Below are 27,910 nucleotides of genomic sequence, written 5' to 3'. Positions count from 1 at the left end.
TGTTGTGCAGCCAGGATTGAGAAAGCGTCCCTGAAGTTAGAGATGTGGAACTGATGTCTCCAGTGGCTGTCCATGACCCTACGGGGTGGGGGGTTGTGTGTGCTGACCAGTTTGCCACAGTCCCCACCTGGCCCCTTTCTCATCCCTGGAACCTGGTCGCTGCCAGCATCAGATCTGGAGAGCTGGATATAAAATCCTAGGGCTGCAAACAAGGCATGCATGCATGCTAAGTCGCTTCAGTCGTGCAAAGTCGACTCTTTGCAACACCATGGACTGTAGCCCACCAGGCTCCTCTGTCCATGGGATTCTCCAGGCAAGAACACTGGAGCAGGTTGCCATTCCCTCCTCCAGAGGATCTTCCCGACCCAGGGATCGAAACTGGGTCTCCTGCATTGTGGGCAGATTCTTTACCACCTGTGCCACCAGGGAAGCCCACGGACAAAGCAGAGGAGGATATTCACACACACACACGACTGTAAACAGTAGTTATTGGTAGCAATTAGTTCCATTCCATTAGTAATGTGAAACAGTTTGATACCAAGTATTATTTCCCTCTAATAATGATGCCTTTAACACAGCCTTTGACTGTGTGGATCACAATAAACTGTGGAAAATTCTGAAACAGATGGGAATAACAGACCACCTGACCTGCCTCTTGAGAAACCTGTATGGAGGTCAGGAAGCAACAGTTAAAACTGGACATGGAACAACAGATTGGTTCCAAATAGGAAAAGGAGTACGTCAAGGCTGTATATTGTCACCCTGCTTATTTAACTTATATGCAGAGTACATCATGAGAAACGCTGGGCTGGAGGAAGCACAAGCTGGAATCAAGATTGCCGGGAGAAATATCAATAACCTCAGATATGCAGATGACACTTATGGCAGAAAGTGAAGAAGAACTAAGAGCCTTTTGATGAAAGTAAAGGAGGAGAGTAAAAAAGTTGGCTTAAAGCTCAACATTCAGAAAACTAAGATCATGGTACCTGGTCCCATCACTTCATGGGAAATAGATGGGGAAACAGTGGAAACAGTGGCTGACTTTATTTTGGGGGGCTCCAAAATCACCGCAGATGGTGATTACAGCCATGAAATTAAAAGACACTCCTTGGAAGGAAAGTTATGACCAACCTAGACAGCATATTAAAAAGCAGAGACATTACTTTGTCAACAAAGGTCCATCTTGTCAAGACTATGGTTTTTCCAGTGGTCATGTATGGATGTGAGAGTTGGACTGTGAAGAAAGCTGAGCACTGAAGAATTGATGCTTTTGAACTGTGGTGTTGGAGAAGACTCTTGAGAGTCCCTTGGACTGCAAGGAGATCCAGTCCATCCTAAAGGAGATCAGTCCTGGGTGTTCATTGGAAGGACTGGTGTTGAAGCTGAAACTCCAATACTTTGGCCACCTGATGCAAAGAGCTGACTCATTTGAAAAGACCCTGATGCTGGGAAAAATTGAGGGCAGGAGGAGAAGGGGACGACAGAGGATGAGATGGCTGGATGGCATCCCCAACTCAATGGACATGGGTTTGGGTGGACTCCGGGAGTTGGTGATGGACAGGGAGGCCTGGCGTGCTGAGGTTCATGGGGTCAAAAAGAGTCGGACACAATTGAATGACTGAAGTGAACTGAATAACGATGATGATAAAGTCAGTGAAGATGAAGTAGAAAAAAACATTGGAAAACCAAGGTGCTACTCAGCCCCTCATCCCTTTGCTTCCTGTGACCACGGTGACCCACGTGACCACATGAAAACAGGCCAAAGTCTCCAAAGATTGTAACTTCCCTGGGTCCAGAAATCACTGGCTGGTTAGGAGCTTGGTGCTTATGTAAGGTCTTATTCAAATAATAACAATCCCGGAGCTGGTATCAGGCAGGGGGAGCTGAACGTTCACATTTGTAATCTTACAGCAGTCTGGGAACAACCTAGGAGAGCTGAGCAGGGTTATTACCTTCCTCTTTACACCTGGGGAAACAGGCCTGGACAGATAGGGCATAGTTGGGATTGAGATGACCCATTGGGTCATCATAATGACCCAGTTGAATTTTGGGGGCAGAGTTTTTAATGGCAGAGTTGGGCCTGTTCCCAGGACTGCTGATTTGCCACCCCTGAGTCTCGCCCCATCTCCAAAGGCACCTACCTGGCTCAAACCTAGAACAGCTAACTATAATGTAAGCTCCCCAGCATGACTGAAATGTTCTTGAAGTTTGGCACATGGAAGGCCCTTAGAAAAGAGTTCTTGTGTCGAATTTGGAAAAGAGCACCCCAGGGAGAACAAAGACCCCAGGTTAGGCAGGTGTATACTTGTTCCTTTATTTAACATTCACAACCACTCGGGCAGTAAGGACTTATCTCTCCATTTTATATATTAGGAAACTGAGGCTTAGAGCAATTCAGTAACTGGGTTGTTTATTAATTGATAGATTCCACACATTTATTGATCACCTACTACATGCCAAACAGTGTTCTAGATGAACAATACTATAGTTCACAGCAAGGAAAAGGATGGACATAAGCTCCCTTGGAAGTTGGAGTCCATGGAGATGGGTAATCAACAAATAAATCCTTCTCAATTAGGAGTCATGGGAAACTTCAATATGAATCGAGATGTAGGGTCTTATTACCCACTCTTTCTGATTCTTGGAACCCTTATACTGGTTTTTATATAATGGCAACTGTATGCTCTAAGTTGCTTCAGTCGTGTCCGACTCTGTGTGACCCCATAGACGGCAGCCCACCAGGCTCCCCTGTCCCTGGGATTCTCCAGGCAAGAACACTGGGCATCTGTGTAACTGCCACGTATTACCCACATCTGTGTGCCAGGATCTCATTTCTCCTGTACGCTTCACAATGATATACACAAGATGGGAGATTTTGTCCTCATTTAATAGATGAGAAAAGAGCCTCGGGAAGAGGCCCCTCTCCCAGCCTCATGAATGAAAAGGGAAGGAGAGGGCAGTGCTTAGCTGAGCCGACAAGACTGCTTTGGGAATGGTGGCATCTTCGGCATTCCTAAAGGAAAGACATGAGGGGCAAGCCAGCCTGTTTTTCTTTCTTTTTGGTTAATTTATTTGGCTGTGCTGGGTCTTAGTTGTGGCTAGAGGGATCTTTAATTGCAGCATGTGGGCTCTAGTTCCCTGACCAAGGAGCAAATCCAGGATCAAACTGCATTGGGAGCATGGTCTTAGCTACTGAACTCCCAGGGAGGTCCCAAGCCAGCCTTCTTTGGGCAGAAAAAATGAGGGGAAAGCGTTGTAGAGTTTAGGTTCAAAAGCCTGGTGGTCCCCTTACTGGCTGAGGGGCTCTGGGCAAATACTTCACCATTTTGTGCACCAGTTTCACCCTCTGAAATGGACCACCCCTTCAGGGATGAAGTGCAGGATCTAATCAGAGCATGCGTTGTAGAAGGATGCTGGAGAAGCCACCACCCATGCAGCCCTGGTCCCCCAGGCAGTGCAAGGAGCCAAGTGTGTAACAGAACTGCAGAGAAGCAGCAGGGCTGCCCTCCAAGACTGAGGACCCCCAGGGTCTTGTCCAGCGAGCCCTGCCCTGCCCCAGGCTCTATCTTGTCCTGGCACGTGCCTGTAAGCACAGATTCCAGATTCAGACAAAACTCAGCAACTAACACACCATGTTGCTTTGGGCAAATCATTTTGCCTCTCTGACCCTCAGTCTCTTCATCTTTAAAATGGGGATGATCTTCTTCATAGTACGGTTATGAAGATTAAATGAGGGAATGGGTCTGAAAAATTTAGCACAGGCACAGGGCGTCCTTAGACAATGGCAGCTCACATCACCCTCACTGTTGTTGCTCTGGGCTCCCCTCAGGGACCTCGAGCCTCCAGGAGCCTCCCCGCCCCTGTCCGGGCCCCGACCAGAGTCTCCACTCTGTCTACCCCCTGCCCTCACCTCCTGCCACCGGGACAGAACACAGAAACTGGATGAAAGGCAACTCTCTTTGCCCTGGAATTACCTGGTTTAGGTCTGAGGGCTGATCATTAACCAATCCCTGCTCTCTGATCCCACCGCCTATGAAAGCAGATGTCTGCCCCCGCCGCCCGCCCCAACAGGGTCTCCTGCCTCCTGACATCCTGCAGAGCAAGGGGAGAGACTCTGGATCTCACTTATGTACTGACGCTGTGTGTGACCTTGGGCAAGCCCCTTCCCCTTCCTGAGTCTCAGGTTTTACTTCTTCTTTCACATAATCAGCTTTCACACTTTTCCCCCCGCTTTGCCACTAAACTCTTGGTGGGGGGGAAACTTCTGTGGGAGGTAGATCAACAGAAGAGCACAGGCTGTAAAGTCGGCCAGACTGGATTCAAAATACCAGAGCTGCTGTTTTGAAACTACGTGACCTTGGGGACTACAATCAACCACTTCTTCAGTTTCTCCCTCCTTTTCTATTCCTCTAAATGAGGTCAATACTATTTCCATGTTAGTCAGAGGTAAGGTCCTAAGATGAGACCGACTTAGCACAAAGTAAGTGCTCAACAAACATCAGAGACAGTTACTTGGAAGCTCAGGGTATAAAGTATGATAAAGAGGGAGCAGCTGGGTTGCAATGAGAGAAGGAGCAGAGTTAACGACTTGCTGCCACCCCACAGTGACTATGAGGCAGTGTCTTGGAGCCCCAAGACTCAGGGGAAACAGTTTGGAAACTGACAAAGCCAATACTGAAGAGTGAAGGTGTTAGTTGCTCAGTTGTGTCTGACTCTTTATGACCCCACGGACTGTAACCTGTCAAGCTCCTCTGTCCATGGGATTCTCTGGGCAATAATACTGGAGAGGGTAGCCATGCCCTTCTCCAGAGGATCTTCCCAACCCAGGGATCAAACCTGGTTTCCTGCATTGCAGGCAGATTCTTTACTGTCTGAGCCAATACTAGGCGTCTGCTAGGGAATACTCGAGATCTGCATACTATGGTCCACAGGCTGAATCCTGCCTGCTGCCTGCCAGCTATGGTTTTAAGTGAATGGAAAAAAAATCGGTAGAAGAATAATATTTTGTGATGTAAAAATTATACAAGTTTTTAATTTCAGCACCTACAAGCAAAATTTCATTGGCTCACAGCCACACCCACTCATTTACATATCATCTATGGATGGTTTCTCCGTGCAAGGGCAGAGTTGAGTGGTTGTGACAGAATGGCCAGCAAAGGGTTAAATATGTTACTGTCTTGTCATTTACAGAAAGAGTTTGCTGACCCCTGCTATAGAACAGCTCTTCCTGCCCACATGGAAGACTTTGACCTTGTATAGATCATGGCGTTGCTACTTTATCAACAATGTGATTGATTCTGGACATAGCATGTCACCTCTCTGAACCTCACCTGTAAAGGACTTATAACTATTTCTAGCTTTCAGGGCTGTCATGAAAATAAAATAAGCAAGACCCTTGAGTGCATGATGGAGAAATACCCGTATCACAGTAAATGAGATTAACTTAGATGGTGTGTGCTTGTGTGCTCAGTCGCTCAGTCCTGTCCAACTCTGCAACCACAGGGACTGTAGCCCCCAGTCTCCTGGAATTTTCCAGGCAAGAATATTGGTGTGGGTTGCCATGCCCTCCAGGGACTGAATCTATGTCTCCTGTGGCTTCTGCCTTGGCAGGCAGATTCTTTACCACTGAGCCTCCTGGGAAGCCAACTTAGATGGTACATGAATCAGAGTTTAGACGTTTAACAGGTAATTATTTTCACGTATATTCGAAAAAATAGCACACACAATGCTCGTGGTTTCATAGATAAGGCTTGTTGTGTTTGTTGGGGTAAATGATCGAAAGGTACTGGGGCAGACCTACCATCTCAGCTCTCAACACACACCTCCATCTTTGGGTCCCAGGTAGCATCTCTCATCCGCAGCATCCTATTCACATCTCAGCCAGACCGAGTAGGAAGCAGGCAGGGAAGGACCAGAAGCTGCACACACCATTCCTAATCATACCCCATTGGCTAATCGTGATCACATGACCATATCTAGTTGCGAAGGAAGCTGAGACATTCAGCCTTTTCTCTGCACAGTCATGTGCCAAGGTAGGGGTTCTATTATTAAAACTGCACAGGAAGAATTAAGATTGCAATCTCTGCCCCCTTATATACCAATTTAAAAACCTCCTTTTGAAACACATCTGTGTAAACATCTGAGTTAAATCTGAGTTAAATTCACCCATTCCAGTCCATCTTAGTTCGCTGATTCCTGGAGTGTCGATGTTCACTCTTGTCATCTCCTGATAGATGGGGAAACAGTGAAAACACTGGCTGACTTTATTTTTCTGGGCTCCAAAATCACTGCAGATAGTGATTGTAGCCATGAAATTAAAAGATGCTTACTCCTTGGAAGCAAAGTTATGACCAACCTAGTAGACAGCATATGAAAAAGCAGAGACATTACTTTGTCAACAAAGGTCCATCTAGTCAAGGCTATGGTTTTTTCAGTAGTCATGTATGGATGTGAGAGTTGGACTATAAAGAAAGCTGAGGGCCGAAGAATTGATGCTTTTGAACTGTGGTGTTGAAGACTCTTGAGAGTCCTTTGGACTGCAAGGAGATCCAACCAGTCCATTCTAAAGGAGATCAGTCCCGGGTGTTCATTGGTGGACTGATGTTGAAGCTGAAACTCCAATACTTTGGCCACCTGATGCAAAGAGCTGACTCATTTGAAAAGACCCTGATGCTGGGAGGGATTGAGGGCAGGAGGAGAAGGGGACGACAGAGGATGAGATGGTTGGATGGCATCACCGACTCGATGGACATGGGTTTGGGTGAACTCCGGGACTTGGTGATGGACAGGGAGGCCTGGCATGCTGCAGTTCATGGGGTCACAAAGAGCTGGACATGACTGAGCAACTGAACTGAACTGTGTAAACAAAAAGAAAGACGTTTTAAAGCAGACAGGATATGGCAGCCATTTTGAAATTAGGAAGGGAAGACCAAGGGAATCACAGAGAAGCCAGTGAACAGTCTTGACATCCCTGTGCCTGTGAAATGACCTGGCACTGCCCTTCTCTGACAAGGAAGATAACCCTTTGTTCTTTAAGTCACTTGCAGACAGACATCCTCTTATCTGCAGCCAAAAGAGTTCTCACTGATGCTGCTGATTCCACGGGGAAGGGAGTGGGCTCTGTAGCCAGGCTGCCTGGGTGCAAAGCTGGGCTCTGCCATTTGCATGCTGTGTGACTCGGGGAAGTCAGTTCTCCTCTCTGAGCCCTCATTTAGTCATTTCAAGATACAGCAGCCACTTGTGTTTTGTCGCCTTTAGAACACAATTTCTGAGATTTAACTGAATCTAATTCCTCAGCTCACAGTAGGTTCTCATTCTGTATTGCACGAGGCCACTCTTTTTATTTATTAATTTGGTCCCTTTTATCTCCATTTCCCAATTCCATCCTTTTCAGAGCAACCCGTCTGATGCATCGAATGTGTTGCTTTTCCTTTGTTTGTGTTGTAAGTATTTTTAATTTACATAGAGGTATTGTGTTCTCTTGGGTCGGCCCAAACATTTGTTTGGGTTTTTCCAGGAGGTGTTACAGGCTTCCCTGATAGTTCAGTTGGTAAAGAATCTGCCTGCAATGCAGGAGACCCCGATTCAATTCCTGTGTTGGGAAGATACCCTAGAGAAGGGATAGGCTACCCACTCCAGTATCCTTGAGTTTTGCTGTGGCTCAGCTGGTAAAGAATCCGCCTGCAATGTGGGAGACATGGGTTCGATCCCTGGGTTGGAAAGATCCCCTGGAGAAGGGAAAGGCTACCCACTCCAGTATACTGGCATGGAGAATTCCATGGACTGTATAGTCATGGGGTCACAAACAGTCGGACATGACTGAGCGACTTTCACTTTCATAAGGTGTTACAGAAAGCCCCGTGAACTTTTGGGCCAAACCAAAATAACTCATTCTGGCTTTCCCAATAACAACTAGGTTTTACGAGATTTATATAAATATGCATGAACGCTAAGTTGCTTCTGTTGTGTCAGACTCTTTGTGACTCTATGGACTGTAGCCCACCAGGCTCCTCTGTCCATGGGATTCTCTAGGCAAGAGTACTGCCATGCCCTCTTCCAGGGGATCTTCTCGACCCAGAGATCAAACCCACATTCACTGTGGCTCCTGCATTGCAAGCGTATTCTTGACTGTTGAGCCAATGGCTAAGCCTTATATAACTTTATGTCTCTCTGAATCTTTCCTCCAGAAAGCAGTTTGGTGCTCAGTGAGGGTGCCCTCCACAATCTACCTCCTCCATTACTGGCAGTGGTGGCCATATCTGAACCCTGGCCCTGACCCAGCATACCACAGGGGCTGCTGTGCTAAAGACGGTCACATGACATGGGTCTCCTTCTGGACTTTTGGTACTTGCATTCAGGGCTAAATTTCTGCATTCCAGGGTATATGAACCCTTAATTTGATTAAATATTTGCAGAATGCCCTTAAGAAAGGGCAATCGTTCACACTCTGTAGCAGCAAAGAGAGTTGCAGTGGCCCCCATTCCTGCCAACATTGGGCACTCTCCAGCCTTCTTATTTTTGCCAATCTCACTGAAGTACATTTCATTGTTGTTTTAATTTACATAGTACCTACTTCATAAGGCTGTTTTGAGAGGCCAAGGAGGTAATGTACGTAAAGTGTTTAACTCATTGCTTAGTACATAGTAAATGCTAAAAAGGTACCGTGGTTTGATTTAGCTAATCCTCAGTTACTCTCATTATTGAACTTGGCACATAGTAGGTGCTCAATAAGTGCATCCCCTCTGCCTTCCCCGGCACCGCTTGATCATCCCCACTCCCACTCTCCCACCCTGGTGGAGTTGCTCCCAGTCCCTTCCCACAGACTCACCCGCAGTCTCTTCACTCTCCCAGCTGAGGTCCTTATGAGACTCCCTGTGGCCGAAGAGACTCTTCAAGATGGCATTGGCGATGGGCAGCATCATGGCGGTAGAGGCAGTGTTGCTCAGCCACATGGACAGAAATGAGGTGGTCGCCATCATCCCCAGGATGAGCCTGGGGACACAGGGAGTTAGGGGGTAGATCTAGAACTGGGGCCCCTGGTCCCAGTTTGCATCCCACTTGTCTACAGATGGAAAGTCAGGGCCCAGCAAGGACGAGCCAGTGACCAATGGAAACCAAATCCACTCACCATGCTTATTCTAGCTCTAAAGGAAATTGACTAGCTGTATGTAAGTGAACTGACCTCAGGTACCCAGGGTAAAATAGTTCCGGAGGGGCACCAACCCTAAATTTTCTCTCCTTTGCCCCCAAATCCTTAATGGCTCCCATTGCAGAAAAAAAGATGCCTTGACACCAAGATTTTCCACTATTTTACCCTAAACAGTCTTTCCAGCCTCCTCTCCCTCATCCCTTCTTCCCAGGCACGCTTCTCAGGCTCTGCTGAATTTCTCATCAGCCCCCAAACATGCCCTGATGCCCAGACTGCCTGCCATCACTTGGTCCTTCCCACCAATAGGAATCTAAATTTAGTGGGTTTTTTTCCTTTACATTGAACTCTTAATCCACCCTAAATTTATTTAGATGTATAGACTGCATATTAAAAAGCAGAGACATTACTTTGTCAACAAAGGTCCATCTAGTCAAGGCTATGGTTTTTCCAGTAGTTATGTATGGATATGAGAGTTGGACTATAATGAAAGATGAGCGCCAAAGAATTGATGCTTTTAAACTGTGGTGTTGGAGAAGACTCTTGGGAGTCCCTTGGACTGCAAGAAGATCCAACCAATCCATCCTAAAGGAGATCAGTCCTGGGTGTTCATTGGAAGGACTGATGTTGAAGCTGAAACTCCAATACTTTGGCCACCTGATGTGAAGAGATGGATGGCATCACCGACTCAATGGACATGAGTTTGGGTAAACTCTGGGGGCTGGTGATGGACAGGGAGGCCTGGCGTGCTGCGGTTCATGGGGTCACAAAGAGTCGGACATGACTGAGTGACTAAACTGAACTGATAAAGCAGAGTCAGATCTAAGAAGGTTTTTTTTTAATGAATTAATTATACCAACATCTACCATTTATTGAATCCTTCCCTTCCCCACAGATCTAGATTTCTTCCAGATTATTTATTATTTGTTTTAAAAACCTGTTTCTGAACTAGTATCATACTGTTTTCATTGTTATAACTTTAAAACCCTGAATATTCATTGAAAGGACTGTAACTGAAGCTCCAAAACTTTGGCCACCTGATATGAGGAACCAACTCATTGGAAAATACCCTGATGCTGGGAAAGATTGAGGGCAGGAGGAGAAGGAGACGATGGAGCTTGAGATGGTTGGATGGCATCATCAATTCAATGAACATGAGTTTGAGCAAAATGTAGGAGATAGTAAAGGACAGGAGAGCCTGGCATGCAGCAGTCCATGGGGTCGCAAAGAGTTCGGCAGAACTTAGTGACTGAACAGCAACAAACTTTAAAACGTGTTTGATAGTAGCCTCATCCTTTCTTTAGTGTCAAATACAACCTCCTCCAGAAGGAAGTCACCTGGGTGGCATCCAGCTTCTCATCCTCGTTTGCTCCCCACATGGCAGCCAAGAGGAATTTTAAAAAAATGCCAATCCAGTCATGTTACTCCCCAGCTTAGAATTCTTTAAAGCAGAGATTCATAGACAGAGGGTCCATGGATATAATTCAGGATGGAATTGATGGGAGTAAATGAAACTCTACTTTACTAACATCTAATATTCCCTCATAGGTTAGTTGGTAAAGAGTCTGCCTGCAATGCAGGAGACCCTGGTTCGATTCCTGGGTCGGGAAGATCCACTGGAGAAGGGATAGGCTACCTACTCCAGTACTCTCGGGCTTCCCTCGTGACTCAGCTGGTAAACAATCTGCCTGCAACGCAGGAGACCTGGGTTCAATCCCTGGGTTGGGAAGATCCCCTGGAGAAGGGAAAGGCTACCCACTCCAGTATTCTGGCCTGGAGAATTCCATGGGCTGTATAGTCCGTGGGGTCGAAAAGAGTCAGACACAACTGAGTGACTTTCACTTTCCCTTCACTTTCACTTCAATAGAAATTGAACATTTCCTTCAGTGATTAATGAAAACAATAAAGTTCAGTATTATTATAAGGGACTTGGTTACAGCCTCAAAACTACAATTACTAGGCTGTCGCTAGATCTCATCATTTATTGTGTTAATAAAGAAGTTCACATGGTATTCTATCAGAAATTTTTTTCTATCACAGATTTGTGTGGTTTTAAAACATTATTTGGATAAGTTCATTTTGCTGTGATTGTTGTTGTTTTAACTCCTACATGTGCTTTATGCATTTAAATAACATTACTGGGAAGGACGCCTTAAGATGCAGCAAACTGCAAAAAAAAAAAAAACCCAATAACTTCATTTTAAAGGCCATTCAATTCTCTTAAAATGAAAGTCTGAATCCTATCCAGGAGGCCCGAGGCCCCATAGGAATGGACCCTATCTCCTGTCTCTCCAAGGCCATCTTTCCATCCACTCCCCACCCACTGGGTCACCTTGGCTGGTAAATAGAAAACCAGGATGACAGAGCCAGCGCTTACTGTACAGACTCTCATATTGTCATTTTATAAGCAGAGAGAGGGTAAGTCACTCCCAGAGCAGGAAAGGTAGGATTCAGCCCCAAGTCACCTGAGTCGAACTACTAACACAGCCCCCCTCTAAAACTACTGGACACAAATCCCTGGGTGAGGTCTGGGAACCAGCATTTCAACTGACTCCCAAGTGATTCTTATGTAATTTTGAAAACCACCCAAGAGCCTAGCACTGTGTCTGGCACACAGAGTGGGGCTCACTAAATATTTGGGAAATGATTGAACAAGTGGATGGTGGGACATGATGAGTTTGTTGCATCAGATGACCAGAGCGGGAAGGGTGGGTTTGGGCTCCGAGAACGGGGCCCCTCTGCCTCTCCACCTCTGGGCTGGACCCCATTACCTGGCCTTACCTGGCTGGCTGGACCCCGGTGAGCATCAGGACCTTGAGGGCAATTCTCCGGTGCAGGTTCCACTCCTCAATGGCGCTGGCCATGATCAGACCGCTGAGGAAGAGGAAGTTGGTGTCCAGGAAGTACTGGGCGCAGACCTTGTTGGAGGGCAGGATGCCCAAGAAAGGGAAGAGGACGATGGGCAGCAGGGCTGTCACTGAGAGGGGCAGGGCCTCGGTGCACCAGTACACCGCCATGAGCAAGATGACGAACAGGCAACGGCCTTCCTGCAGCGGGGAGATGCAGGCTTAGGAGGGTCAGCAGAACTTGGGGTGGCAGGGACAGAAGAGATCCTGGAGCAGGGCCCATCCCCGAGGCACGTTCCTTGGGGAGGCAGTGGAGAGGGTACGTGCCCAAGGCTCAGACCTTGAGCAGGTGGTGTCACTGATCTGAGCCTCATTTTACTCAACTATAAAGTGGGGGAGCCATACCTGTCATTTTATAGGACTGTGTGAAGGTCACGTGAAATAGCCCCATTGTCTTTGAAGTAGTCCCTGAGATGAGCACGAGAGTGAAAGCGGTTTGAGGGACTTCCTTGGTGGTCCAGTGGTTAAGACTCAGTGCTTCCACCACAGGGGGCACAGGTTCGATCCCTGGTGGGGGAGCTAAGGTCTCTCATGCCACATGTCACAGCCAAAAAGAGAGAGAGTGTGTGAAAGTGAAAGTAGTTTGCTTGACGGGCAAGCCTAGAAAGCTCTGAAAGGGCACTGAGGAAGTGAAATAGAGAAGGAAGCCAAGATGATTTATTAACGAGATGGTTACCGCTGTGGGCAGCTGGAGTGCGATCTTGATCAGGACCCCTGAAGAAAGGGTAGATCAGACCTCAGAGTAGTCCCCCTGGGAGGCAAGGAAGTAGCCAACTCTTGGTCATCATTGGTTGAGGGTTGCTCGTGGGAGCGTTAACTCCCCAGCACTTGGGCCTGCCCTGTGCAGCAGCCAGAGAACATGCTCCTGCCGAGCATCCTGGGTTCAGTAAGAAGCTACCAGCCTGTGCAGAATGGTGAGTGCCACAGGGGATGCAGAAAGAGCCCCAGTAGCTACTGCTGCACCCACACGCGGCATTTAGCACAATGTCCAATACCCAGTACACACTCTATAAAGAGTGACGATAGTTACTGACGTTTATTGAGTTATTGGTCTTCCTAGGTGGCTCAGTGGTAAAGAATCCACCTGCCAATGTAGGAGATGCAGGTTCGATCCCTGGGTGGGGAAGATCCGCTGGAGGAGGAAACAGCAACCCACTCCAGTATTCTTGCCTGGAGAATCCCATGGACAGAGGAGCCTGGTGGACTATAGTCCATGGTATTGCAAAGCAGTCAGACACGATTTAGTGACTAAACAATAGCGACAACCTTGGGTGATTAAGTACCAGGTGTTGTTTATTCCTCACAAAATCCCAGTGAAGTAGGTGCAATTAATATGACCGTTTGATGGATTGGCAATTTAAGATGCAAGGAGGTCACTATCGAGGCAATGACTGTGAACCAAAACAGTCTGCCTCCAGAGCCACCTCTCTTAACCGAGTTGTCAGCTGATTACTAGAATCTAGGACAGCTTGACAATGCAATTTCAAAGATCCAAAACAAAACAGATTGAGGCTGATTCAAGTGCAATCTATTCCAGAGACATCCTCACAGACACATGGAAATAATGTTTCACCAACGAGTTAGGCATCTCTTAGCATGGTCAAGTTGACTGATGAAATTAACCTGAAAGCAGATTTTTATACCTTACTGGTTTTCTCCTCCACTAGAATGTAAACTCTAGGAGGGCTGGGATTATATCCCTGAAGCCAAGAGCAGTGCCTGGAACTTTTAGTAGGAACCCAAAGTATTTGTTGACATGACTAATACTTGTAACTCAGAGACAGTGCTTACAACATGCTCCCTGTCTTCCATTCTGCAAACATTACTCCTGACCAGACTGGGAGTTGAGACTAGGAAAATGACTGGGACATTGTCATGCACTTTTACCAGCAAATCTGTGCCAATCATAGGACCATTTTCAATAGTTAGTTCTTCTCAAACTCAAGTGACCTTATCAGACTCTACCCACCTAGTATTCCTCAAGTGGTGTGCTGGGAAATGATTAACAACTGACTCTCTGAAAAACTGCAGGCATGTGTGTGTAAAAGTTCTTAATTACTACTCAATTCAGCTAAGAAGTCACTCAAGTCATCGATCAATGAGTTTAGTTCCACTATGAATGTGTGTGTGCTAAGCTGTGTCCGACTGTTTGGGACACCATGGATTGTAGCCCACCAGGCTCCTCTGTCCAGGAATTTTCCAGGCAAGAAGACTGGAGAGGGTTGCCATTTCCTACCAGCGCATCTTCCAGACCCAGGGATTGAACCCATATCTCCTGCATTGGCAGGCGAATTCTTTACCCCTAGTGCCACCTGGAATGTTAGTTATATTTTCCTTTATATTAATTATTAAGACAAATGGACTCAATGAATAGTCCATTTATCAATGGTGTGTCTTCTTTACTGAATCAAATGATGGTTTTCAAATACTGGAGGAGGGGACTTCCCTGACGGTTCAGTGGTTACAACTTTGCCTTCCAATGCAGAGGGGTGTGGGTTTGTTCCCTGGTTGGAGAGCCAAGATCCCTTGTGCTTCATGGTCAAAAAGCCAAATCATAAGGCAGAAGCAATATTGTAATAAACTCAATAAAGACTTAAAAAATGATCTGCATGAAAAGACATTGGACAAAAAGTTCCTCATTTTTTGTGCTATTCACAATGTCCCAGCTATAGACAACACATTTTAAGTGTGATCTGCATTACTAAATTTTCCCATCACCTTAAGACTAGACAAGCGCCCAAACAATAAGCCAAGCCCTGGTTTGTAGTGTTTACTGATTCCTATGGTGTGAATACCTCCACATGGCTGATTTGAAGCCACCAAGTTACATCACTGGGCACAGAATGCTGGGAGATGGACAGTGTCACAACACTCTACAGTATTTCCACTGTACAGTTAGAGGTAAATAATAGTAGAGGTAGATAACCGTAGATGTAAATAACATCAAGACCTTACAAAATAGTAACACAATTAGGAAGTGATGAGCTTTGACTATCTATTACCTTTGTTTTGATATATTTTATTTAACACCAGTTCATAAAATTTCACCTTAAATAGTGTCTACGTTCAACAACTAGGTAGCAAAGTTCATGAAAATCTAACCATCGGGTCTCCTGAGCCAGAAGTACACGGCTCCAGTCACGGTTGTGGGCCTCCAGGCAGAAACACAAACATGGACTCCCCAAGGAGTCAAGGTCACTCTGGTGCAAACTTGACATTCTTCAACCCATGTGTGGTATCATGCTCCATCATGCACCCATCGTTTAAAAATAATACAACTGTTTGCTGTCAAAGCTTGCTGCTGGCTTTGGAAGACATGCTGCATCTATCCTGTTTTATATACGACCTGACAGGCCAATAGGTATTTCAGTTTGAAAAAGATACGTGTGTCTAATCAAGCAAATACCATAGGCTGGGTGGCTTAAACAGCAGACAATTATTTTTCACAGTTCTGGAGACCAGAAGCTCTGGGGTCCAGGTGTCAGCAGATTTGGGTTGTGGGGAGAACTCCATTTGTGACTCATAGATGGCTGTCTTCTCCTTACGTCCTTACTTGGTCCTTCTTTGGTGCCAGGCATAGAGAAACATCTTTCTTCTAATAAGAGCTATAAGTTCATTCCCAGGCTTCCCAGGTGGCGCTAGTGGATAAAGAACCCACTTGCCATGGCAGGAGACATAAGAGTTTTGGGTTTGATCCCTGGGTCAGGAAGATCCCCTGGAGGAGGAAATGGCAACCCACTCCAGTATTCTTGCCTGGGAAATCTCATGGACAGTGGAGCCTGGCAGGCTATGGCCCATAAGGTTGCAAAGAGTCGGACTTACCACATAGCACATAGCACAATTCCATTCCCACCCTCATGAACTGATCTAATCTTACAGCTTCAAAAGGATACTAAACAGATAGTATGAACCACTTGATACCAATAAATTTGACAACTTGGAGGAAATAGAAAAACTTCTTGAAAAACATAACTTATTCAATTATTAGAGAAAGAAATAGAAAAACTATTTCATTGACTTTGAAAGAAATGGAATTAATCATTAAAAATCCCTCTGCAAAAAAAACAAAAACAAAAAATACTTCTAAGCCCTGCAGGCTTCAATGGTAATTCTACCAAATGTTTAAGGACTAAATAATATCTATCTTACACAAATCATTCCAGAGAATAGAAGGAAAAAAGGAGCACCTCTCAATCCATTTTGTGAGGCCAGTGTAACCCTCTTACCTGGGTTATCCTGACAAAGGTATGAAGCGAAAAGAAAAGAATATTATAATAGTTGAGGTCACCTGGAAAATTCGAGCTCTGAGAAGCTCTATTTAGAACTGCCTTCTCGATCCTGCCTCCCATCACTATGCAGCAGAATAATTATGGTAATAATGACAACCACCAACATGTTTTGAGTATTTATTAAATTCCAGGCATTTGACATGTATTAATTCATTTAATGAGAGGCCTTATTATTTTTCAGAGGGGATTACAGAAGACATGGGTTTAGTCATGCGTGTGAAGCTGTGACCCAGATAAGTCGGTCCCATGGTGGTGTTGCAATTCATGAACTGCACATCTAAACAGAAATTCTAATTTTTAAACTCCTTTCCCTTAAACATGTAAAGGACTCCAAGTATAACGAGAGCTAACAAGTGCTTACAACTGGCCGGGTACTTTTCTTAGTAATTTACATGCATTAACTCATTCCGTTCCTTAGCTCCTCTTGGAGGCAGGTATTATTAATATCCATTTTACTGATGGGACAACTGAGGCAAAGGGGATAAGCCAGATGTCTTGCCCAAAGTTACTGAGGCAGAGCCAGGATTTGAACTCAAGGCGGCCTGACTCCAGAGTTTGCACTCTGTACCACTCCACATCTCTGCATGATCCGCGGCTGCCCTTGCCAAATTCCTGCATCCTCTAGATCGCTAGCATCCCCGGAATCTCTCAAACTCCTAGATCAAAAGAACCCCTCTGAAGCTCACTGGCCTGGCCTTGCCATCTGTGTCCCTCCATCACTTCTCATCTGTGCCCCCACTGTCCCCAAAGAACACGCTCTTAATGACCATCATGTCCCCTCCCGATTTCCCCATTCCAGAAGCCTCACCCTTCCATTTTGTCTTTTCTTTTCCAGAGAATGATCTAACTGGAAGCTATCATCCTTGCTCTCATTCATATGAGAGCAACCACCACCAGCACCATAGTAAGACTACTAAGAACCAACCTTTACTGAGAACGTGCTACGGGCCAGACACCATTCCAAATACTGTCCCTGCATGATCTCAGTTTAGTTGTGACTGTCACAACCGCCCTAGGAAGTAGGTCCCATGCTTACCTCCCTTGTACAGATAAGGAAACTGAGGCACAGGGTGGTTAAGTAACCTGACCAACATTACAAAGGCTCCCAGGTGGCGCTAGTGGTAAAGAAACTGCCTGCCACTGTAGGAGACATAAGAGACGCAGGCTCAGTCCCTGGGTTGGGAAGATCCCCTGGAGAAGGGCATGGCAAAAACTAACCATTCTACTTTCTATGCAGAGATCATGTGTGTGCACTCAAGTAACTGGAAGATTTTAATTATTAACACTTCTCAAGAGTGATGGGGAAGTCGTGGTCTTCAGGACTACGTGGGTAATAGGGGAAGAACGTCCCCTCTACATTTTTCGAGCAACAACTGGAGAGAAAAACAAACATGATTTTTAAAATATTAGCTTTATGAGCTATAGTTTACACACAATAAAATGCATGTCTTGTAAGTGTACAGTCTGTGTTTCGACAAATGTATGAACCCACACAATCACCATCCCAATCAAGATGCAGAACGTTTCCAGTAAAGAAATGTGGTGAATATGTACAATGCAATACTACTCAGCAGGGATATGCACGGACCTGGAAATGACCATACTAAGTGAAATAAGTCAGAAAGGCAAATATCATATGATAAAACTTACATGCGGAATCTAAAAATACGATACAAATGAACTTACAAAACAGAACCAGACTCACAGACATGGAGAACAAACTACTGATATATGAAAATAGAGGACCTACTATACAGCACATGGAATTATAGTCAGTATTTTATAATAAATTATAATGGAAAAGAACCTGAAAAAGAATATATATATATAATTGAATCACTTTGATGTACACCAGAAACTTGCAAAACATTGTAAATCAACTATAGCTCAAAAAAAAGAGACACAGAGCATTTCCATCCCCCGAGAGAGTACCCCTCAGCCCCTTTCAGGTCAGTCCTCAGGACCCCTTCAAAACATGGCCATGATTTCCATCACTATAGCTTTTTTCTCCTCTTCTGGGAATTTACTTGAATGGAATGATACAGAATGGACCTTTGTATTTTCTGCTCAGAGTAGTGCCTGTGGTTCATCCTGGAGGTTGTGTGTGTTTGAAGTTTTCTCTTGTTCACAGCTGCATAGCATTCAATTCTGTAAATATACCACTCTTTCTCTGTACATCTTCTTGCTTATGGAAACTGGAGTGCTTCCAGTTTGGCATTATTGTAAATAAACCTGTTGTAAATATTCGAGCACTTCTGCTTCAGGGGTGACATCTTGCCAGTCCTTTAGTACAACGCTATAAATTCTGTGCATTATATGATGGGAGGGGCTGTTGGTAAATTCTGGGCTGCCTGGGTGGCCTTTCAAAGGCCTTTGAGTCCCAGGCCTGGATTCTCTCTCCCTTTCCCCTCTTTTCTCCCTCCCTCTGTTTGTCTCACTCTGTCCCACTTTCTCTTCCCTCTCTGGGTGCTCTTGCCAGGAGGTCAACATTCATCTTTTGTGGAGAAATGACTCCAGATCCAGCACATGTCAGCCAGTGGGGGTGACCCAAGGGAAATGGCAGGAACCGGGAAGTCGATCGTTGGCCCTCACAGGGCTTCGGCAGTAAGTGGGTCAACAGTGTTTCGTTGCCTCGCTGGTTAGGAATTGGAGCAGGGCCGGGGTGACCCAAAGTAGCTCCCCTGCCTGGGTTGAGCTTCCTGTGGGCAAACTGGATTCAGAATTGCCAGCTGAGCGCCAGGCATCTGGTGAGGAATTAATAAGTACTGCTACCCCTCACCCCCACCCCTCCATCCCTGCAGTCCTCTAGGCCAGAGCTGAGTTCCAGAGAGCAAAAGTCTCCCAGGAGGCCTGGAGGCAAGACCAGAGAGCTGGCCTGCAGACGATAAGTGGTGGGCACTCAGTGATTCAGCCGGCCAAGCTGGTTCCCACCTCCAGGGCTTTGCACCTGCTGCCTCCTCTGCCCGGCCTTCAGCCTTGATCTCTGCCTATCTCACTCCTCCTTGTTCAGCCTCATCTCAAAGGTCGCCTCTTCATGGACCACTCTACTGTCCACGATCTGATCCCCACAACCCAGCCTCGTTCTTGTCAAGCACTTTCCAATGACTGCAGAATTTATTCATTCACTTATCATTAGCTCTCTTCCCACCAGACCTCAAGCTCCAGGCAAACAGCGTTCTTGTCTGTTTTGCTCACCTCTCTCTTTAGGGCCTCAGTGGACATTTGTTAAATGAATGATTGTATGTGTGTGTGTGTGTTTAGTCAATCAGTTGTGTCCGACTCTTTGGACTGTAGCCCGCCAGGCTCCTTTGTCCATGGGATTTCCCAGGCAAGGATACTGGTGTGCGTTGCCATTTCCTCCTTCAGGGGATCTTCCCAACCCAGGGATCAAACCCATGTCTCCTGGTCTCCTGCACTGCAGGCAGATTTTTTACCCACTGAGCCATTGGGGAAGCCCAAATGAATGACTAAATGCTCTAAATCAGGCATCACAACCTCAAGTGCAAGGAACAATTTAGTGAGTGAAGTGGGCTAGCCTAAGGAAAATCACTTCATTTTTCTGGAGTCTGATTTGCACTTCTGACAGTGCTGTGGGTACAGGGAACTGATCTTCCAACACAGGAAAAAAATGACCAAGTTTGATGATAAATTACAGCTGGCACTGGGCTTTCATGTCATGGGGGCAACAGGAAGAAGTGGGGACTCTGGTGAAGTGGGGAGTATAGGCCCCTTGAAAACAGCAACTGCTGCTCAGCTCCTGACTATTGCCATGGGGCCCAGGATGCCAGCTCTGGTTTTTCAAGAAAGGCTTGAAATTATGCTTTTATGTGACATTTCACAGTTTTAAATTATTTGCTCATTAAAATGAAAGTATGGGCCAAAAAAAAAAACAAAAAAAACAACCCATGTCTGCAAAAGGCATCAGACCCATGGTCACCAATGTATGACCTCTTGTCTAAATGGTCTTAATGGGTGGAAAGTCCCAGAAAAGAGCTCACACATACACAATTCTGATCTAATGTCAAGTTGTTCATGGATTACTAGGAATCACAGGATGCTCTGTGAGAAGTCCTGGTTCTGTTTAAAAACCCTCATTTTACAGGGACAGAAACTGAGGTCACGGAGAAGCCACATGGAGCACAAGAGCAGATCTCATGGTTCCTGGTCCAAATAGTGGATCAGGGAGCGGGGTCCAGTGGGGTCGGTTTTACTCCGGCACACAGCACGTCCGAGCCACCTCGACCTCTGGGCCCCCTGTTCAGTGAACTCAGACCAGCCACCTGGCCACAGGGAGAGTCAGTCTGCGTGTCTGCTGAATGGAATCTTCCTTTGGTTCCCTCAAGGGCAGGTTTGGGTAAAGGCTAGCATCACATGAACCCAAGGCCCTGTTCCTTTGAATTTTAACCTCTGGAGTCCAGAAGTTAGGGGGAGGTGTCTGCTCTCGCAGGCTCACTTTCTGGGTCATCTCAAGAGTCATCAGTACGCCCCTTGGCCACTCCGTTCGGTCTAGATGTTCTGCTTCAGGAAGGGGAATTTGCTGAGATGGCACAGGATAGACGGAGTTGTGGCTCAAGGTGAAACACTGCTCACGGCCCCAGCCTGTGCCCTCTGCCAGCAGAAGCTGCCATGACTCAGCTAAAACCCTCAGGGGGGACTACCCGAAGGAGACTGCAGTCCGAGAAGACTGGGGTGAGAAGCCAGAAGGCTGGTCCTAACTGTGAAAGCTGATTGACCCCAGAGGCCAGAATCTGGAAGGATTTGATGCGGATGTGGTTGGGGGATGGATGAAATGGAAAGTGGTCAGATTTCTTTTTCAGAAGGGAAAAGAATGCCAAGGAAATCTCTAGAACTAGGCTGTCCAAATATACCAGCTCTGGGCCACTGGTGGCTGTGTAAGTTTGAATTCATTAAAATTAAATGAAATTTAGAATTCCAGGTTCTCGGTCACACGAGCCACATGTCAAGTGCTCCGCAGTTACATAAGATGAGTGTCTGTCATTCTGGACAGAGCAGATCTAGAACGTCCCCATCACTGCAGAAAGTTCTCTTGGACAGAGTCATTCTAGAGGATTCAGGTCCGAGGGCCAGGAAGCCTGGGTATAGTGCTTTTGCCACTGATTCTTGTGTCAAGTCACTGAGTTCATCCATCTACAACTTGGGAATAATAATGGTGCGATGCCTACATCCTAGAGGATCCCACGGGAAAGGATGCACATAAACGCATTCTGAAATGCGTACTTAACAGGCAGAGTAGGAGTGAGATTACAAATGAATTTCTTCATTTTTCCAAATTTCAACTATATATGTACATGTTTTTTTAAAATAGACATTCCCTGAATACATATGTAATGTATCTATAAAATTCTGAGGTTGCATTCTCTGTTCTGAGAATTAGGAAATACTTCATTGTGCAGAAATTTGAGGCCAGCCTGATTTCTTCCCCCTTAGAGCTCATCAAATTTTTTGCCTGGATATCCATAACATTATTTGGTTTAATCCTCAATCCATTCGTGTTGCCATAACATAGCTCAGAGTTGATGAGTCTCTATACGCTATTTTTCCTTGGAGACAGAAAATTTGTATATGTTTTAAATTAATTTGACTTCAGAGTCATTTAATTAATTAATCCTCTAGAATTAGAGGTAAATTAATTTTCTACTATTAAAGATTCCAATATTGTTTTCTGTTTTATTTGTTTGATTTCTTTTTCTTTCTTCTTCAGCAACACCAATTACGCAGAAGTTGGATTTCCTTTGTCTTCCATATTGACCACTTTTCTTTCATCCTTTCTTACTCTTTCTTACTTAATTTTGTTACATCTTCTTTAGCCTGTGTAACAAGTTCTTGATTATGTTTTTAATAGTTTACATTTTGCTATTTCCAGTAGAGCTTTTATAATAGTGTGGCTTCACTTTTCTCTGTCACCCACTTTCATTTCTCTTCTGACACTGCTTTTCTCAACTCCATCTACTTTTTATTCTCTTCTTGGAACTTTTTATTTCTTATCTTGAGACTTATTTTAGGAAGGTCATCATTTGTTTTTTTGTGTGTATTTTACAGAGAAATGTCAGTTCAGCAGTTTCTCCTACTTCATAACACAACTCTTCCAGTATTTTTCTTTGTTTATTTTTCATTTGATGTTCTCTTTCCTCTTATTTCTCACACAACCTTTTTGTAGGTCCCGTGCCGGCTACTTGTCACAGATATTTGTTAAAGGAAAGTGTGTGGACAGGAGCTGGAAGGAAGCTGAGGCAGGCAGGTAACCCTGTGGATTATCTTAGATCCTTTGTCACCAGCGCTGCCCTGAAATATATTAATATCTCTACTCTAAGCAATAGACTTGGAGTGGAGATTAAGTTTAAAGACTTAAGAATATCACAGTTCTTCAGTGTCTCCTTGAGTAAGTCTCTGACTCACTGAGAGAGAAAATTAGAACCCTTAGAACCAAACGGCTGATTGTTATCTATTCTTTCTCTCACCTGCCACTTTAACATCCTACTTCTTGCCAAGGGTCTTCAAGTCTCTTCATGCAGTTCATCTGAACTCTGAACTGTCACATACATCTCAGTGACTCTCCCTTCCCCTGCGCAGGCTTCAGGCTTTGCCAGGATTAGGAAGGGTTCATAGAGTTGAAAAATCCTTCTGGAGACTTCTACCTCCTGCTCAGGAGCTGCAGAAGCACATGCCACTCTTGGTTCCCTTCTGCACTTTGGTCCAAATCCCACAGTCATTGTCAGTCTTCACAAACAGGGTGGGATTGTGGTCTGCCCTTCTTTTATCAGATATGGCAATTTCTCCTCTTTTGTTGCTTTTTGTTACTTTTCCCAGACTGCTTCAGAAAGGTGAATGGAATAGAAAAGTCTGGACTCCACCAACGTAGTAATTTTGTCATCAGAAAGTACTACATCTCCTTTTGCTTATCTTTCTTTTCTAATCTTCCTATAATAAACATGCAGTAGAAATAGTGTTGGGCTTCTCGGGTGGTACTAGTGGTAAAGAAGCTGCCTGCCAATGCAGGAGACGTAGGGGACACGGGTTCAATCCCTGGGTTGGGAAGATCCCCTGGAGGAGGTCATGGCAACCCACTCTGGTATTCTTGCCTGGAGAATCCCCTGGACAGGGGAGCCTGGGGTCACAAAGAGTCGGACATGACTGAAGTGAGTTAGCACGCACGCACAGAAATAGTATTGGCTTTGGAATTAGACAAGCCTGAACACTAAATGCAATCCTTCCACACTCTAGCTGTGTGATCTAGTTATTTAACTGCCCTCACCATCAGTTTCCTTGTGTGCTATAGGCACATAATAATAGTCTCTACCTTAGAGAGTGATTTATTTCATATGAAATGACCACGGACATGGGAATGCTCAATAAATTTGAGCTATTGTTACATTGCAATAACAATACGAGGGTAGGGGTTTCCCTGGTGGCTCAGTGGTAAAGAATCCACCTACCAATACAGGAGACTCAGGTTCGATCCCTGATTTGGAAGATCCCACATGCCGTGGTGCACCACAACTATTGAGTCTGTGCTCTATAGCCTGGGAGCCACAGCTATGGTGCCCACGTGCCGCACCTACTTAAGCCTGGGTGTCCTGCAGCCCCTGTTCCATAACAAGAGAAGCCAGCACAACGAGAAGCCCATGCACTGCAGCTAGAGAGTAGCCCCTACTTGCTGCAACTAGATAAAAGCCCTCGCGGCAACGAAGACCCAGCAGAGCCAAAAATAAATAAAATTATTTAAAAAATAATAATACAAGTTTAATTTCTTAAAGTGAAAGTGAAAAATCGCTCAATTGTGTCCGACTCTTTGCGACCCCATGGACTAACAGTCCATGGAATTCTCCAGGCCAGAATACTGGAGTGGTTAGCCATTCCCTTCTCCTGGGAATCTTCCCAACACAGGGATCGAACCCAGGTCTCCCACACTGCAGGCAGATTCTTTACCAGCTGAGCCACAAGGGAAGCCCAAATTTCTTAAAGCTGAGCTTCAAATAAACTATTCTTAAATCTTTAAATAAATCCTAAAATATCCGAGCTAGAATTAACCTGAGATTACTTAATCCAGCGGTTCTCAATAGGGGATGACTCTGACCTCCAGGGGACAAAGGGAACATTTTTGGGTGATTGGAGGGGATGATGCCAGTGGCATCTAGTGGGCAGAGGCTGTTAAACATCCCGCAGTGCCAAGGACAGCCCCCCCACAACAGAAAATGACTTGTTTCCAGTAGGAGCAAAGTCACCATTGCTGAGGCTGAGGAACCCTGGTCTAATTTAACCCCTAGTACAATGACTGCCCAGAGAAGGACAGTGTCTCGCCTGAGGTCACACAGCAAGGCAGATGCAAGGACTTGTTTTACCCCGTTTCGTGGAAAGATCATTGCACTCTGAGGTCTATCGGGTGGCAGAAGTTGGGGGCTGGGCTGGGATGAGGGTGAGGCGGGTACATGACCCTGACAGTGAGTCCCTCCTGAAACTTTGTTCCTGGGGTCCTTCACCTGGCTGTCCCTAGTCCTGGCCCTGGCTGGGAGCAACAGTTGGGCTGGGGTGGCGGGGGTGGGGGGGGTCCTCATAGTCCCTCACCAGCCCAATTCATGCCAGCCTGACCCAGACATTTCTGACAGAAAGCCTTGTAATCCGCCCACTGAAGAAATCCCAGCTTCTCAGGCTCAGCTGGTCCGTAAGTACGGGGATTAAAGTCTGCAGGCGAAACACGCAGAGGTGACAACGAGAAGGAAGAAAGTGCCAGGTCAGGCAGTTAATTTTTGAGCTGGGGGAATGATTTCCAGACAGACACAAGGCAACTTGTCCCCCATTGCCCCCAAGCCTGCCCCCCTCACCCAGGAAAAGAAAGAAAGAGCACTGGGGTGTTCTCTGAGTCCGGGGCGGGAGCTGTTCGGAAACCGTGTCCACCCCACCACCCCCTTCCCCGCCCCACATCCATCTTCCTGCTGGGTTGCCTTTTTGTCAAGGCGCTGGGCTGTGAGCGAGGCGCTATGCCAGGCCCTTCGGGAAGCAGGATCACGGCCAGGTGCTCACAGTGGTGCCCTCCTGCTGCCTACTAGAGACCCATTCCCCAGGAATGTCCAGGGCCAGCGCTGTGGGGAGCCCTGAACTCTGAACTCTAGAATGGCCAGAGCCAGGCCTTCAATCTCTCGGTATCCCCTCCATCCCAAGGCTGGGCCTCCACAGTGGTCAAAACCCCTGAGGCCACTCGGGGCTGGAAATAGCGGCTCAGGCACCCACAGCTGGTGTGAGGGACCTTGGGCAGGTTCGGACCTCAGCTTGCTCGTAGATAACATAGGAACTACAGCATCACGCTGCACCTAGAAATGAACAGCCCCTGAGAAGCAGGAGCCGTCGGGATCAACAGAAAGAACAGTGGACAGGGAATTAGTTAGGAGATGGGGGCTGAAATCAGAGCCCGACGTCAAGAAGCAGAGGCGCTTGAGTTGCGAGGTTGGCATCTAGCGGTAGAGGGCCTGGGTTCGAATCCTGCCTCTACTGCTTCCTAGAACAAGTGACTCGTTGTGCCTCGGTTTCCTCATCTGGAAAATGGGGATGATGACAATGATGCTAAGAATTTCAGCCTCACAAAGTTACTGTTACAAGGATTAAATGCAGGGAATGTAGGTTGAGTACTGGGAGCAGTGCGTGGCAGATTAAGTTATAAAACGTTAGCTCCTACTGACAGGATCTGTTACTTCTGCCCATTTCCTGCCTTCCTTACACTAGTGGCTTCATCTCGATGATCCCTAAGGCGCTCCCAGTCTGCGCTTCATGTGCAGATGAAGGCAATGGATGCTGGATAGATATTAACCCCAAAAGGAAGGGAGTTTGGAGCACACACAGCAGACCCAGGCAAAGGACCCAGCAAGACAAGAGGCAATACAAGAGAAACTCTCTCTGCTGAGGCCAAGAGTCACGAGCCTCCGCTTGAAAAGAGGGAGTTACGTAAGGCAGCTGGGGCTCAGGGTGACAAGGCCCAAAGGGGTCCCAGACTCACAGGTGCAAATCCTGGTTCACCACCTCCAAGCTTTGACCTTTGGGCTGATCGGTGGCCTTTCTGAGCCTCCATATCCCCATCCACAAATCAGGGTGCTTGTTCGCCATCCTGACAGAGCTGGGCAGGAAGTCAAAGGGAACATGGGTGGACGTGGCATCTTTGGAAGCCCTGCCAGGCTGGCAGCATCTCTCCCTGCGGTCTCCTGAGCAGCTGCCCCTGTGACCTCAGAGCACCAGCACTCTTATCTGAGACGGCTGCCCACGCTGGGCACTTGAGACGTGCCAGGCATGGTGCCCATGGACTCCCTCATTCAGCCTACCCACAGCCCTAAGAGGCAGTAATGACCGCTGTCCCCGGGTTATGTGTGGCTCAGAGATCTTGAGCTACTGGCCCGAGTTCACACTGCCTCCGTTGTGAGTGGCAGGTGACAGCAATGAAACTACCGCTCACTGAGGGATCGCTGTGACCTGGGCCTGAGCCTTGCCCTGGACACGCTGAGCTCCCCTGCTCGTCTCACGGCCCTGCTTAGAAAGCAGAAGTCGGAGGCTCAGGGAGGTTCGGCCACCTCTTCACCCAAGTCTCTAGCAAGGGGCGGAGCGTGATTTCAGCGTGGTGGTCTGAGCCCAGGGCTCTTCCCAGCCCAGGGCCCTGGGCTCAGGGAAGAGAATTACTGTAGTGACGGTAACAGTCAGCATTTACTGACTCACTGCATGCAGGTGCTGAGTTAAGCCCTTGAAACTTAGCGTGAATGTTGCTCCTCCCACATTCGGGTAGGTTCTATGAAGGAAAACGGAAGGACAGGTATTCAATAGAAAAGCACTTCAGAGGTCCTTTCACATCCTTTCTGGGTTTGTTCAGTCCTGAGGATAAGCCTGGCTGATCTTAGAGTTATCTACCTTCTGGAGGAGGAGACTGAGGCCTGGAAGGTGAAGCCTGAAACTGGTTCAGGGTAACTCAGCGGGAAATACGTAAGACAGCCCAGAAGTCTTGATCTCTGATTTCCAGCCAAGGCTCCTTCCTAACCTCTCCTCAGCCCCCAGACAATCCGAGACAGCAGTTAGAAGCCCCCTGTATCCATTTGGGCCTAAGACTCAACGGGGGAAAGAGGAGAAATGGGAGGGAGAGACTTGCCCAGGAAGACCTTCAAGGCTACCCACCCCATCCTTCCACTCCTTCCACTTGAACGGACTGTGTTAGATCCCTGGACTTATTAGCAGATGTCACGAGTTCAGGTTCTTCAAACCATTCATGAAAAGTGTTCAAGGGGCAGCTCACACCCCACTACCCCCCAAGCTTCACTAATCATTCATGAGCCAGGCAGGCGGGTGGGGGCGGGGGGGGGGCAGCTGCCCAGTGGCCCTCTGCTGCCCACGGTCCCTCACTTCTTAGGGCTCAGGGGCTATGGGCTTCGGGGTTAGAAGGAGAATGGCAAGGGAACTTTCACCCGGATTTTTCTTTGAATAAGCACTATCTCATTTAAAATCCCAGCAACTCCTAGGAGATCAGTTTTTCCCCATTTTATAGAGAGGAGCCCCCCCAAAAACTCCCCCAGCGGCCTGACTCA

At 46.6% G+C, this 27,910-nt stretch overlaps 1 protein-coding gene across 3 annotated transcripts in view; it reads right to left on the bottom strand.

Annotated features, from left to right (window-relative positions):
* SLC13A3 (solute carrier family 13 member 3) overlaps nt 1-27,910 on the bottom strand; it is an 83,650-nt gene that overhangs the window by 43,110 nt on the left and 12,630 nt on the right. For all 3 annotated transcript variants that reach the window (XM_027558372.1, XM_027558371.1, XM_027558370.1), the window contains exons 2-3: nt 11,927-12,192; nt 8,828-8,991 (exon numbers count right to left, since the gene is read on the bottom strand). In XM_027558372.1, coding sequence (XP_027414173.1) covers nt 8,828-8,991; nt 11,927-12,162 — 400 coding nt within the window. In that variant the 5' untranslated portion in view covers nt 12,163-12,192. The remainder of the gene's footprint in view (nt 1-8,827; nt 8,992-11,926; nt 12,193-27,910) is intronic.

The sequence above is a fragment of the Bos indicus x Bos taurus genome, chromosome 13 (assembly GCF_003369695.1).
Source record: "Bos indicus x Bos taurus breed Angus x Brahman F1 hybrid chromosome 13, Bos_hybrid_MaternalHap_v2.0, whole genome shotgun sequence".
NCBI lineage: Eukaryota > Metazoa > Chordata > Mammalia > Artiodactyla > Bovidae > Bos > Bos indicus x Bos taurus.
This window is presented reverse-complemented; position numbering and strand designations above follow the sequence as displayed.